The 12,813-nt window shown below is 38.6% G+C and overlaps 1 protein-coding gene across 1 annotated transcript in view; it reads right to left on the reverse strand.

Annotated features, from left to right (window-relative positions):
• The window catches only part of SLCO5A1 (solute carrier organic anion transporter family member 5A1), a 73,130-nt gene that overhangs the window by 24,075 nt on the left and 36,242 nt on the right, over positions 1-12,813 (reverse strand). Inside the window, exons 3-4 of the mRNA XM_059861993.1 lie at positions 9,709-9,929; positions 2,236-2,400 (exon numbers count right to left, since the gene is read on the reverse strand). Coding sequence (XP_059717976.1) covers positions 2,236-2,400; positions 9,709-9,929 — 386 coding nt within the window. The remainder of the gene's footprint in view (positions 1-2,235; positions 2,401-9,708; positions 9,930-12,813) is intronic.

The following is a 12,813-nucleotide window of genomic DNA, read 5'->3' on the forward strand; positions in this document are numbered from 1 at the left end:
GCTACTTGGCAGATGCACCTACAGAGATGTTAAACTTTATAATCCAAATTGTTAGAGATGCTGGTCTCTTAAAGAAGCCAATAAAACTATCACTTGCAAATACCTTTACGATTATTGCAAAGCATACATTCTCTGCTAATATGTCTAAAGGTGAAAGGGACATTTTATTTATCAACATGTTGAGATTGTGAAAGCAAGAAAAGAGGGAAAACCAGCTGGAACCTTAATTATCCTGCCATCACCAATGACATTACAGAACAAAATATCATTTCAGGAGGAAGATTCTAAACAATAAGTCTTCACAGAATCAAAACCAGTCTTTCTTCCAAGAGCAGAAATTAAATGTAGAAGTTGCACAAGTTCAAGACATGAAATTTGGCACATAGTGTTTTTTGATGATGATAAATGCCAGGGTTGTTTTAAAACTGAAAGAAATTGGGACTTAATTAAAGAATTGCTGTTAGAAGACAAAAAATTGCCAGCAAAATCTTTACACTAAGAGATTCAGGAAGTACATGTACTCAGCTGGCAATGTGCGTATTAAGCATAGATGTACAATATAAATAACACGTAAATTCTCCTTTTACTAACCAGAAAATTTCTGAACTTGTCATGTCTTTTACTTTATCAGCCAGTAGCAATCTAACACAGAATTTACAAGTTTCCCTTTCCCATCTTTCCTACAAAAAATATTTATAAAATTAACAACCGTTGACACCAATGCTAAGTTTAAGGGCTGGGATTGCAGAAGCAGCGCTCATTTGTCATTGTTGCACATCCAGCCTGATATATTTAATCTTCCTCTTCTGGTTAATTTTAATAGTCTTTATCAAGTCATTTATAACAGGGGAAACAACAGATGTTAATAACTTCACACTTTAGGCAAGGTCACACTGGTTTTACCTCTGTTAATGCACTGGCTGTTTGGTATTTTTTCTGGCAAGAATGTTTCTGGTTTATCCTGAGAATGAAGTAAGTTATGGTGCAGCCATCCCACCAAGATTCATTACAGTAAAACTCCTGTGTGTGAAGCTAATCTAAGCTTCAGAGAGCACCATAGTCCCATGAGTCAATGTTTCCTCCTTATATGCAGAACACAGGGATTTCATGCCCTTAAGAAAATCTCATCCCAGAAACTCTCAAATAAAAAGCACCACATGGTGCTTCTCTGACTTTTCCCCTCCCCACTCTAGAAATGCCTTGCATTTCTTCCAGCCACTGCAAGTGACAAATTCTTCCCATGTGAGGTCTCTGTGCTTTCCTTCTTCCTTCTGCTACTTTTTGTCCTTTTTTGACAGATACCTCAGGACAGCTTCACCCCATACTTCACCTGTGTCCCCACAATTCACTCCACTCCATCATTTCTAGGGCACAGTGTCTGGAAGTATGAGGGAAAAAACGAACTAACCTGCCCAGCAATCAGCAGTTATTCTATATCAGAAGCACTATGGACAATTTTAAAAGATTATTATAAAGACAAATGTCTTTCACACAGCTAGAAGAGAAGGAAACTCATCCGCATAACACAGGCCTGGTTCTGCACAATATTTTGGCCTCTGCACAATATTCAGTAGCCAAGTTCTCATCTCTCTCAGTCACAGAGGAGTGTGAAGCTTTTGTGGTCTGTAGCTCTGTTAAAAGTTGGGCATGGCTGTACATTGGTATAGCAGGGGTCTCCTGAAATGACAGGCAGGAGAGAATCTGGGGAGTTCTGACTAGACTAGAGTGTTGTCTCAATGTAAATAAGTAAATAAGGAGAAAAACACCACCCTGGAGGAGAGAGATAACTGAAGGATGGGACAGATAAACAACTTTTCACTAAGGGGAAAAAAAGATATTTTAAAGATCAAAGAGGAAGTAAAATTCACAGAAAAGAAAAACGGAGTTAAGAAACCTTTTAAAGCACACAAATTGCAGTCGTGTCTATGGTTTTTCTAGCTTGTTTTGGGGTTTTTTCCCCCCTTGGAGACCATCAACAAATGAGAAAGCATCTGTCTAGGCCTATGCAAAAAAAAAAAAAAAAAAAAAAACCCACCACAAAAAACTAACAATATAAATGGGTGCACATCTTACTAAATACATATAACAAACATCAAAATATAGTCTGAATATCTAACCAAATGCAGAAAGCTGGATCCAATCACCTGGTTGAACACATTTTGGTTCATTGCTAATTGACTCATTTCATTAGCCAAAGCCAACCTTGCAAGGTAACACTATGTGGCAATGCCTTACCAGTGTAGATGCTGGCATTGGAAGCTGGGATGCCAAACTGTGACTCGATGAACTTGGGAATGAAGGTAATAAAAGCTGTGACAATGGCACTCTCAGCTGTGTATGACAAACTCACAAAAAGGAATGTCATGTTGCTTAAGATCCTGACAGCTGCTCTTGGAAGCTCTATAAAAATGACAAAAATGACAAACGAATGTTATAAACAATGAGTGAGAAACAAAAGCAAACTGAAACAGAACCAATTGATTTTCTTTGAGACAGACTGGCAATAATGGCTTGTTAGCAGCTGGTACACTTGCAAGACAGAAGGGAGAGTGCATACTTGGGATTGCAGCCCTTGCTCCCTGCTCTGACCCCATCTCACTGCCTCGCTCAGGGCCTCGGTCCGACTTGGCACAAACACAACTGAGGTGTGTATCAAAAAACCATCTGAAAGAACAGATAGTTACACCACAACAGAAAGAAAAACAGCAATAAAATGTAGAGATTTTGGAATTGTTCTGATATCTTGAGATTTTCTGTGAGATAACATATATCACACAGCTGAACTGACAGTACTGAGATTTGCACTCCATAGGAGGAAAAAAGATCCTATACTCCCCCTGTTACTCTCTGCTTCAAGAACCATGCTTGGAAAGCTGGGGTAGTAAAAATAATCTAATTTGAAAGGGGAACCAAAATATTTTTAGTTAAACATTCTTCTACATTATTTAAAAGCATTTACAATGATGCAGACAAAGCATAATGAAAAAATTACATCAATGATATCAAGGAATCTCAACATACATTACATACAACTCAATATTCTCAGAAGGGATAAAGCAATCAATTAAAAATGAGAGTACATCATTAACTTAAATTGAAAAAGTATTCATAGATGTTGCAATTATTCTCAAATCAAATATCAAACCCCCATGAAATTCAGCACTGTAGTTAAACTAAACATTTACATACTTTAAATTTAGTCCTGCAGTGATGTCAAATTATCATCACCCTATCCAGCACTTAATTTTTTTCGGATTAGATGCCACGATTTCAAACACGTCTTCTTTTTCTTGGGGCTTTTTCTTACCCCAGATCAAATTTTTTTCAAGTGTTATATCTAACCTACCAGTTAGTTCAGATTTTTTTCATTTGCTTTTCACTTGGTACAGAAATAGAATAGTGCTTGAATCAAAGCCAGTTGAATTCAATGACAAGAGCACCCATTAGAAATACATGTTAAGCAAGAACAACTGAGAATTTTACTGATGTTAAAAGTTGTCAAGACAAAAATCTGTCTCACTTTCTGCAGCGACTCCAGTAGGTTATGTGTATAAAAGCAAACAGAATTTCACTTGTCATGTCAAAACTTGTCAAGCTGCAAATTAGCACTTAAGTTGTCTGACTGCATCCAGTATTAGCTTATGCCAGTTGTCAAAATTTATACTGAATTCATTATGAGTACTGGGTTTATAATTTTAATGTAGTCAAATGCTCTCCCGCTACATCTATGAAGAAACATATCAAACATTAAATACAAAATTTGGTAGAAATAACTAATGAATAAATTATATTAAGAAGGAACCATATATTATTATCTTAATGGTTTTTACCACTTACAGCTTTAAAAAATTTTTAAAAAGGTGGTGCTGCTTGCAATAGAAACAACAGGAGCAAGCAGTTATGACCATGCTGATGCTGCTGTGAGAAAGGAGTCAGGAACAGAAAGAAGGATTGGTCCTGCTGGAAATTGAGCTACTTAGGAGCAGCTGCTCACCTGGGTTTAAAATGTGGTAGAAAATAAGGTATCATCACAGAGAGAAAGATAATTTTGTTAGGATGATGAACTGGGTGTTCTTTGTAGAAATGAATTGGTAGTTCTTGGCCAAGAGCTGAACTCAAGGTCTTTGCTAAATCAATTATTTTAAAGTCTCATCCAGACATCATAATACGTGGCAAAGTTTGCCCTTCCTGATAAAACTGAGCTTCAGTAAAATGTCTGCTTTAGAATTTTCAGTCAGCTAGAGAATTAATTTGGCAAAGAACTGCAGAGCTAATGAACATTTTGCTCTGGCGTTTGTATGTAGAGTTGTACTTCTGTTGACTCCTACTTACATCTCATCTGAGCACTCAGGATAAAGGTCATTACTCATTTCAAAACTAATTAGTATTTTGAAATAGGATTTCTCCTGTTAAGTAGATAAAACTTAATGTCTTGGAATAAGCACAAGTTCCCTTATAAGCATGGGAAGGGCTCTTCAGAGAACAGCTTTGCTGATTACTATAAATTTTAGCATGAAATAAAGAGTTTATTTAGTTTATTTGCATGCCACACTAATGCACGCCACCTGGAGCACTTAAGAGTTGATCTTCGTGGTTTATAAACAGCAATTGTCTGGCATACAAGGGAAAGTTGCTATACAGTAAGAAACTTGGAAATAAAAACACACATTCAGAGTTAGACTTTCCCTGATTTCCTCCCATGATCACCATCAAATCCGTGTGACAGCATCTGTACAACACTTCTGAATTTAAAAGCCTCTAATAAAAAGGTACTGTTAAGTAACTCATTATCTTTCAACCACAGTAACCATAGTAAAAAGCAAGAATGCTAAAAACTTTAAGGATCCTTTAGACTACATAATCAATCATGCTTTTAAAACATTTATATGTCAAATTATTTTTGTATGGCTAGCCATAGGCCTAGGTTTTGATTTCAAGGCAATTATTAAACCTATCAGTTTTGATTTTTTTTGAAAGACATTCTCAAAAGACATTGCATGTTTGAAACACGCCTACAGAAATTGCAATTTCCCTTACTCTGTCATCTAAACTAATAAACCCCTATCAATTACACTCCTAGAACTAAAACCATCTTTTAGCATGGCTTCTAACATGTTTATATTTCTGTATAGTAACTCAAATTTTAACATCCCATCTCTGTTTCTTTTTCCCCCAATAACCTAGTATATAACTAAGAGTAAACTGAAACCTGCCTTGCTGGATTGGTTTGCTAGACTACTGGCAATTTTCTTCCTTTCATGATCTTTGATAGTATTTTTTCTCTGGTCAGTATTCATTTTTCTCTCACTCTTGTGCTGGACCATTGCTTGATTCATGGTAAGGGAAAAGCATAAGAAAAATCTGCAAGTAATATAAGTATTCATAAATATTTCTCTAAGCAAAGCACTGTAAACAGAATTTCAATAAAAACTCAAGTAATTCTGACTTCACCTCCTTTTTCAACATTTAATATAGTTTTTTTATCCCTGTTCCTGCACACCCAGCCCAGGGCAATGCAATGAATACAATCAGGTGAACAAATCATTCCAGTCTACAGCACTATCCTCCTGCAGTCCATCAGAAAAGTCTCTTGTAAGGGTGAGGCAGATATTAGCCAGAAGACCTCCCTTCTGCTAGTGCTCCCAGTCTGGACAGCACTACCCAAGCCTGCAGCTTTGCAGAGGGTCTCAGGGGCAGCTTCCACTCTTGTGCAGTATAAAGCAGAGCTGAGATTTGAGATAGAATTTCTGGTTTGTTTATCAGAATGGAAACCAGCAAAGTGTCACACAACTATGTCAAATGTATCCTGCATGGAGGATATATTTGACATAGTCAAATTGATTTCCAGAACAGTATTTTGTTATTTTGTTATCTACTCACACACCATTTAAACAAGCTCATTCAATTCTCAGGACAGGCCTTAAGCACCTGGGTGTTGGCTGGATCATTGAACAGCCCCTAATATCCCCTCAAGAGAGGAGGGGTTCAGAGCCAGTTTGATATGATTATTACTTATTTTAATTTGAGTTAGAGCAGGTCCTCAAGGCTCCAGTTAGCACTGCTCATCACTGCATGGAGCAATGCCAATCTTTTCTATTTTGAGCTCTTCAGGACAGCCTAAGAAAGGACAAGAGGGAACTGCCTTGCTCAAGGTCAGTGGCAGTGGCACTGCAGGATCTCCAGCCCATGGTCTGCTGAACCCTCTGACATTCACAGTGCCCACCAAGTGCCCCCACACACAGCCCACTGTCTCCTCCTCCTCCTGATGCCGGCCAACTGATCTTCAGCTAGCACAGAAACTCCAATCCAGTTCCTTGGCAAAGCACTTCAATGGGCTTATCCTGCAACCACAACCCCCTCAGGACTTTATCTCGGCTGATGCCCTGACAATCATTATTATCCTGTCTCTGCCCCTCACAGGAACCCAGCAAGAAAGGCATAGGACAGCTGCTAGATGTGACAAGCCAGACAGGAATATTCTACATTTAAGAAAGGGCTGTACATAGGAGCAAAACAAAAAAACTCCAAAGGCTATAAAATACATGCAATTAATTAGATTAATTATTTGATTCAGATTAGAGCAGTCTTTTATAAGTAATATATACATTTGCTTTCTATACACTGCTCCTTTATTCAATTGCACAGTAAGTTCCATTACAGTGGTAAGTGAAAGGGACTGCAGATACAATTTCCATGGTACAAAACCCTAAGGGTATCTAGGTAATAAATGAAAACAGTAGTTTTGTCTGCTCAGATTCATGTGTTATCGGTACATATGGGATTGAACTGTGGTTTATTCATTATAAAATTTCTCTAGCTCATGTAATCTACACTACCTCTATTTTTCCCAATAAACTACATCCAATTTTTTTCTTCCTGTGACCCACTTACTCTTTTATTTAGTACTTCTGATACCTGACTCAGAAGCATTCTTCAGCTCACATTTTCCACTTGAAACTTAAGTAAGAAAAGACTGAATTCCAAGCTCTTGCAACTTGAAACAAGTGAAAAAGCAAAGTTGTATCTGTATTTTTATCTGATTTCACCTCTATCATGGGCCAAAATAAAGCTCAAGTCACTGAAGTTTGAGGATACTTGCTGATGGAGCCAGTTTTTGGTTTATTTCTTCAGCTTATACTGGCAGCCAGTGCAGAAAAAAATTCTCTTGTGACTTTTTGATACCTTTTCATTTGCCTAGAGACTTAATCATGAAATTAGGACAAGTTAGAACAAGAGAAAATAATTTTGCCAGGCTTCCCAGGTAAGATGAGATCACATTGGAAGAAGAAAACAGTTACTTTCCTTACCAAAGCTGCATAGATGTCAGAGATTTGATGGCACTGACCTCTGTCATGGCAGACTATGACATCATTGATATTTATTAGTACAGAACAGAAGATATGACCCACTAAATCAACAGTCTCCTGGCTACTGCCTAAGTGGAGTTGCTGCCCACAGTGCTATAAAAAGATGAAGCTCAGAAATTCAATGGAAAGTATAAAATGTTCACTGCATCTCAGAAGAAGCAATGCTAAATGACTTAGACACATATGATCCTTTTTTCCTTCCCATTATAAACAAAATGACCTCAGCTGAGAAGCTTGAGGCATGATCTTATTCCATAAAGCCCACTTAAACTGGAAAAATAATTAAATGACAGTGCATTCCTGCTGCAGGCCTTCTTTGCTGGAGTAACTGACACTGAATGGGAAAGCTATTATCAGCTTATAGAAAAATACTTTTTCTGCTTATCTCAACTAGCTTGCTATCTTTCTGGCATGTTTCTTTTCACTGTTCCACATGGTGAAGCTTCTCCTCTAAAGAAAACTAAAAGTTTTGTGTAGTAAAAGTTCTAATTTGGTAGCTCCAGTAATATATTAATATAGAATTTTATAGAATGTATGTTATACATCTAGGCAGATACCAAAGAAACACATGCCAAAATGAAACCTACAGAAGTTTTTATTTTTGTAAAAAACAGTCCTAGAAAACATTCTCCCAAGCAAATACTTGTTTTTTCTGTACCTGCTGTGCCTGTAGGGACAACATGGCCTGGAAGGTGAAACTGTGTATCAGAGAACCTGCATCAGCAAACCCACCCAGACGCAGTTCATCTGTACACAGGTATTCACCAGGCACACCCAAGGGTGAAGCAGTCCCTCTGCTGTCACATTGCCTGCAATCATTAGGAAGGAGTTCAGCAAAGACTAGACTCCCCCAATTCCCTGTGCTGCTGAGAAAATCTTGACATGACTAACCCTGAACTACTTCCACTAATCAGAGGCCAGTAGGTTTGAAGGCAAATAAAAACCACAACTAGTTGTGTGGATTGAGGAGAAAAAAGACTCACAAATATGAAGACTAGAGTCTTTAAAGGAGGAAGGAACATGTTTTTTTGCTTCTCCATCACATTTTCAACCACTTTGCCAACAAAGGGAGAACATGGCCTGAAAGATCTGATATTTGAAGTTCACTTTGCTTGCTCTTTGCTTGCCTTGTACCTTGAGAAGCTGATTTGTAAGCCAATAAAATCACACCAGGAAAGTTCTGGTATCCTCTTTTTTTTACTGCTGTAGAAATTAACAGTAACTTTAAGTACCCTGAGAGAACCAGTGTAAATGTAATACAGAGCAAATCAGTATGCAGGTGTGCAAACACAACTTTAAATTACACTGGGTTTAGTCTAAAAACAGCTGTTTTTTCTAAGTCTTGTCTAGTCAGCATAAAGAGTTTCATTAAAAAGTCTGCCTATCATTATATCCTGGACTTCTATCCCAGTAAAGAGTAACACTAATGTGTATTTCAACAAACACTTAAAAGTTTTGAGTTCAAATTATGTCTGATGGTACAATAGATATTTCATGGTTTCTCCCAGTCCCTCTGCATTTATCAGGCTACCATGAAATGGCACAACCAGCATTTGCATCATAGAATCCAAGGAGGACACAATAGCACTAACAACACAATGGCATTGAGGCACATTCACTCTTGTCTCACACTATTCAATTTTATGATACTATTAAGTCTGTACTGTCAATTTGAATTCTGTATGCTTCACATTAGTCAATTTGTAGCAACACTGCCCTTCTTCTCCAGGCAACTTGTCAATGATTATTTCTTACTGTTACATTTTACAGTAGTGGTTATTCCTTGAATAAAATAAAAATCTCTACTACTTGTCAACTTTTTGATCTCTTCACATTTCAAAATTAGCACAGCTTTTATTTGTCTTAGCCTTCAGAAAACAGTTTGTAGTATAAAACAGGCAGGAAAGGAATATGAAACAAATCATCTTTCTCTATGAACTTATCCAAATACAAGAATGTAACTGAACTCACATACCAGAATTCCTACTACTTGTTTCACTTACACTGTGGAAGAGCACTTTATTCCAGGAAGTTCAGCTTATAAAGCAGGTGTGACAACTGCAAACTCTAAGAGGCATAAATACATGTGGCAGGGGTCCTGTAACTATAGGAAATAGCCTGTTTGTTACAGACACACAAACACTGACAATTCAAGGAAAAGAATGTCTTACAATCATTGCTGCAACCTGTCATTTTAGAGGATGAGCATCTATTAAAATCTCAATAGCAAAACATAATAGCAAATATAGGATGTCAAAACTGCCTTCAATTACACCCATACAATCCTGGATGACCCTGCACACCAAATCTAAAGCATTTATAAATTAAAAACAAACTTTACCTTTAACATTCTCTCCAAATCCCATAGAGGCAGAAACTGAACTGTCTGTTTCTGTTTTGCTACTTGTTTTCTCTTTCATCACATCATCATCACTTGAAACATCATCAGAATTCATCTTCTTTTTCTTTTTTTTATGTCGAGGAGGGAGCTTTTTCGGAAAGGTAAACATGGGAAATATCACAAGGAGCATAGCAATGGCACAAAGGAGAAATCCACTCCACCTAATACCAGGAAAACAGAAATGCAAACAAAAGCAAACACATTACATGAAACAAAAAAATCCCAGTTACTGTTAGAAGCTGCACTGCCTAGAAAGAAACATTTGCAAAATATGAAAAACTGACATGAAGAGTAAAGAACTGGAGTGGAGGAGAACCTTTACTGCACTAAACTCCCTAATCAGAAGATGTTTCTGTTGGCTTACTTACTGAAAGGTATTTATCCAGCACCCACCAAATTTTATTAAGTAGTGTCAGCTTTAAGTCACCACAAATTTTCAGTTTTGGTCATTTTTCAGTACCAAGTGCTGAGAATTAGATATTCACTTTGACTTAGCCTTTCACAGAAAATTCCCAGTAAAGCAATATAGTATTTCTCTGGAGAACACAGAAAAAGCTATCCATGTCATGAGAAGATAAAATGTCCTGATAAATAGATCAGGGTTAAATCTGTTCTGCTTTCCAGTGCCTACCTCTCCCTGCCCTGACTGTCCAATTCTCTCCCTTCACAACTGAAGAGTTCCCAAAGCCTGAATGTAACAACTGATTCAATTCATTGCAGGGTTTATGCCCAAAACTCTGTTCTGTGACTGCAACCTGAAATAGCCTTCAATGAGAATTTCTTCTCTCCTTCTGTATTTTAAATATTGGATATAAAAATAACCCTGAAATGATCCCTTGGCTCTCAGGGAATGACCTGGCACATACCCACAGAAGGGACAAGGTGTGGGATACAGAGCAGAGCTCTTCAGCTGCATACACTTGTCCTCCCTGCAGCCAAAAAGCTTCATGGACTTCACCACAGCAGCACAGATGGACAGAAGGGCTGCACTAGAAAGTTCTGAAGAGTTAATCGAGTCAGCAGCCAGAACACTGATAGCAGAGTGTCAGATAACATCATTTCTCCTCTAACAGTGAAAGTCTAAGGGAAACATAACCTCACAAAGATTGTTCCATAAAGAAGGACAACCTCAGAATCCACCCACAAACTTCTACTTACATACTGGAAGTGCAGTTTTTACTACAGACTCATTGTACCAGGTTTACAAGGCAAGGTTTTGGTAGCACGGTGGGGATTGCAGGAGTGCTTCTGTGAGAAGATGCCATGAGCTGTCCCATGCTGGACAGAGACAGCTCCAGCCAGTTTTAAAACAGATCCACCACTACCCAGTGCTGAGCCTATCAGAATGCTTGTGGCACCTTGTTGTTCACTTATTTAAGAAAGTGAAAAAAACACTGCACAGAACTGTGTGAAGTCAAACAGCCCTGTAGACCCAAGGTGAGAGAAGGGGAGAAGGATCTCCAAGTGCAGTGATTCACCTGCAGTCGCAGGACAAGACCATGGTATCCACCTCCAGACTGTGGGGAATCCACACTGGAGCAGGCTCGAGGAGGAATCATAGCCTATGGAGAAGAGCTCTGACAGGAGCAGATTTTCAGGCAGGACATGTCACCCACAGGGGATGCTGCAGGCTGGAACATTCTGTTCCTGGAGGAACCCCACAGAAAGGACCTGTGCTGGACCAGTTAATAAAAGACTGTCTGAAGCAGAGAAGGGGCAACAGAGACAAGGTGTTACAAACTGACCACAGCCCCCTTTCCACAGCCCACTGCATCACTCCAGCGGAGGATGTAGAAGAGTCAGGAGCAAAGCTGAGCTTTGGGAGAAGGAAGGAGTGGGTTGGAAGTGCTTGTAGTTTCTTTTTAATTCTTTCTATCCTACTGGTATTAACTGGTAATAAATTAATTTCTCTACATGAAGTCTACTTGGCCCATGATAGTAATTAGTGGGGGTTTTCTCTGTCCTTATCTACATCTATGAGCTTTCCATCATACCTTCTCCCTGTTCTGCTGAGGAAGGAGAGTTAGACAGCTTGGTGGGCACCTGGCAGCCAGCCAAAGCCAACCCACCACACAAATCCATGGTGGTATTTGGAAGTTCCAGTGAAGTCAATCATGTTACTGTAATATCCAACTACAACAATGACAGCTTTTTCATTTCAAGTCAAATTGCCAGGATCGTGGTGAGTTGACCCTGGCTGGATGCCAGGTGCCCACCAAAGCCATTCTCATCACTCCCCATCCTCAGCAGGACAGGGAAAACCCCCACTAGAGAGAAAATGTAATGTAAGGCTCCCATTAGCTGCAGGGGAATCTCTGCTCTGGCACCTGGAGCATGTCCACCTCCTCCTCCTTCTTCAATGACATTGGGGTCTGCAGAACTGTTTCCACCACATATTCTCATTCCACTCTCTTTTGACTGCTGCTGGTGTTGCACACGTCTATTTCTCCCTTCTTAAATCTGTTATCCCAAAGGTGCTACCAGCACCACTGATGGTGTAAACCTTGGCCAGCCTCCTCTTTGAGCCAGGTGACATTCTTCTCTCAGGCAGAAGTGAAGTTTCCAGCAGCCTCTCACAGAAGCCACCCCTGCAGCCCTCCTGCTACCAAAATCTTGCTGTGCAAACCCAATAAAAGAACAACTTTTACATATTTTTGTACTACCTTTACACTCTTAATTATGTATTTGTTCAAATTTTAAAACTTTTTAAATTCTGAGTAGACAGGATTTCTTGCACAAGAAACAAAAAGCATTTGGCCTCATATTTGTAATGCAAAGGTATTGCAAACTTTATTTTTCAATGAAGACAAATTCACATGCAATGCTTTGAATGGTAAATGATTACACACAGGCAAACAACAAATAAACAGCCATGTGTAACACTATTTTTATTAGAAGCTTACAGGAGGCTTTTGCAAGGCAAATATAAGTGACTGAAAGTTTTGACTAATTTTGATATTATGTAAACAGAAAATCCTCCATTCATTTTAGCTGATAACACACATGGATTAGAAAGCAGACTTTTAGGAGGATTAGTCAGCACTG

This window comes from Haemorhous mexicanus, chromosome 1 (genome assembly GCF_027477595.1).
Source record: "Haemorhous mexicanus isolate bHaeMex1 chromosome 1, bHaeMex1.pri, whole genome shotgun sequence".
Classification (NCBI taxonomy): Eukaryota; Metazoa; Chordata; class Aves; order Passeriformes; family Fringillidae; genus Haemorhous; species Haemorhous mexicanus.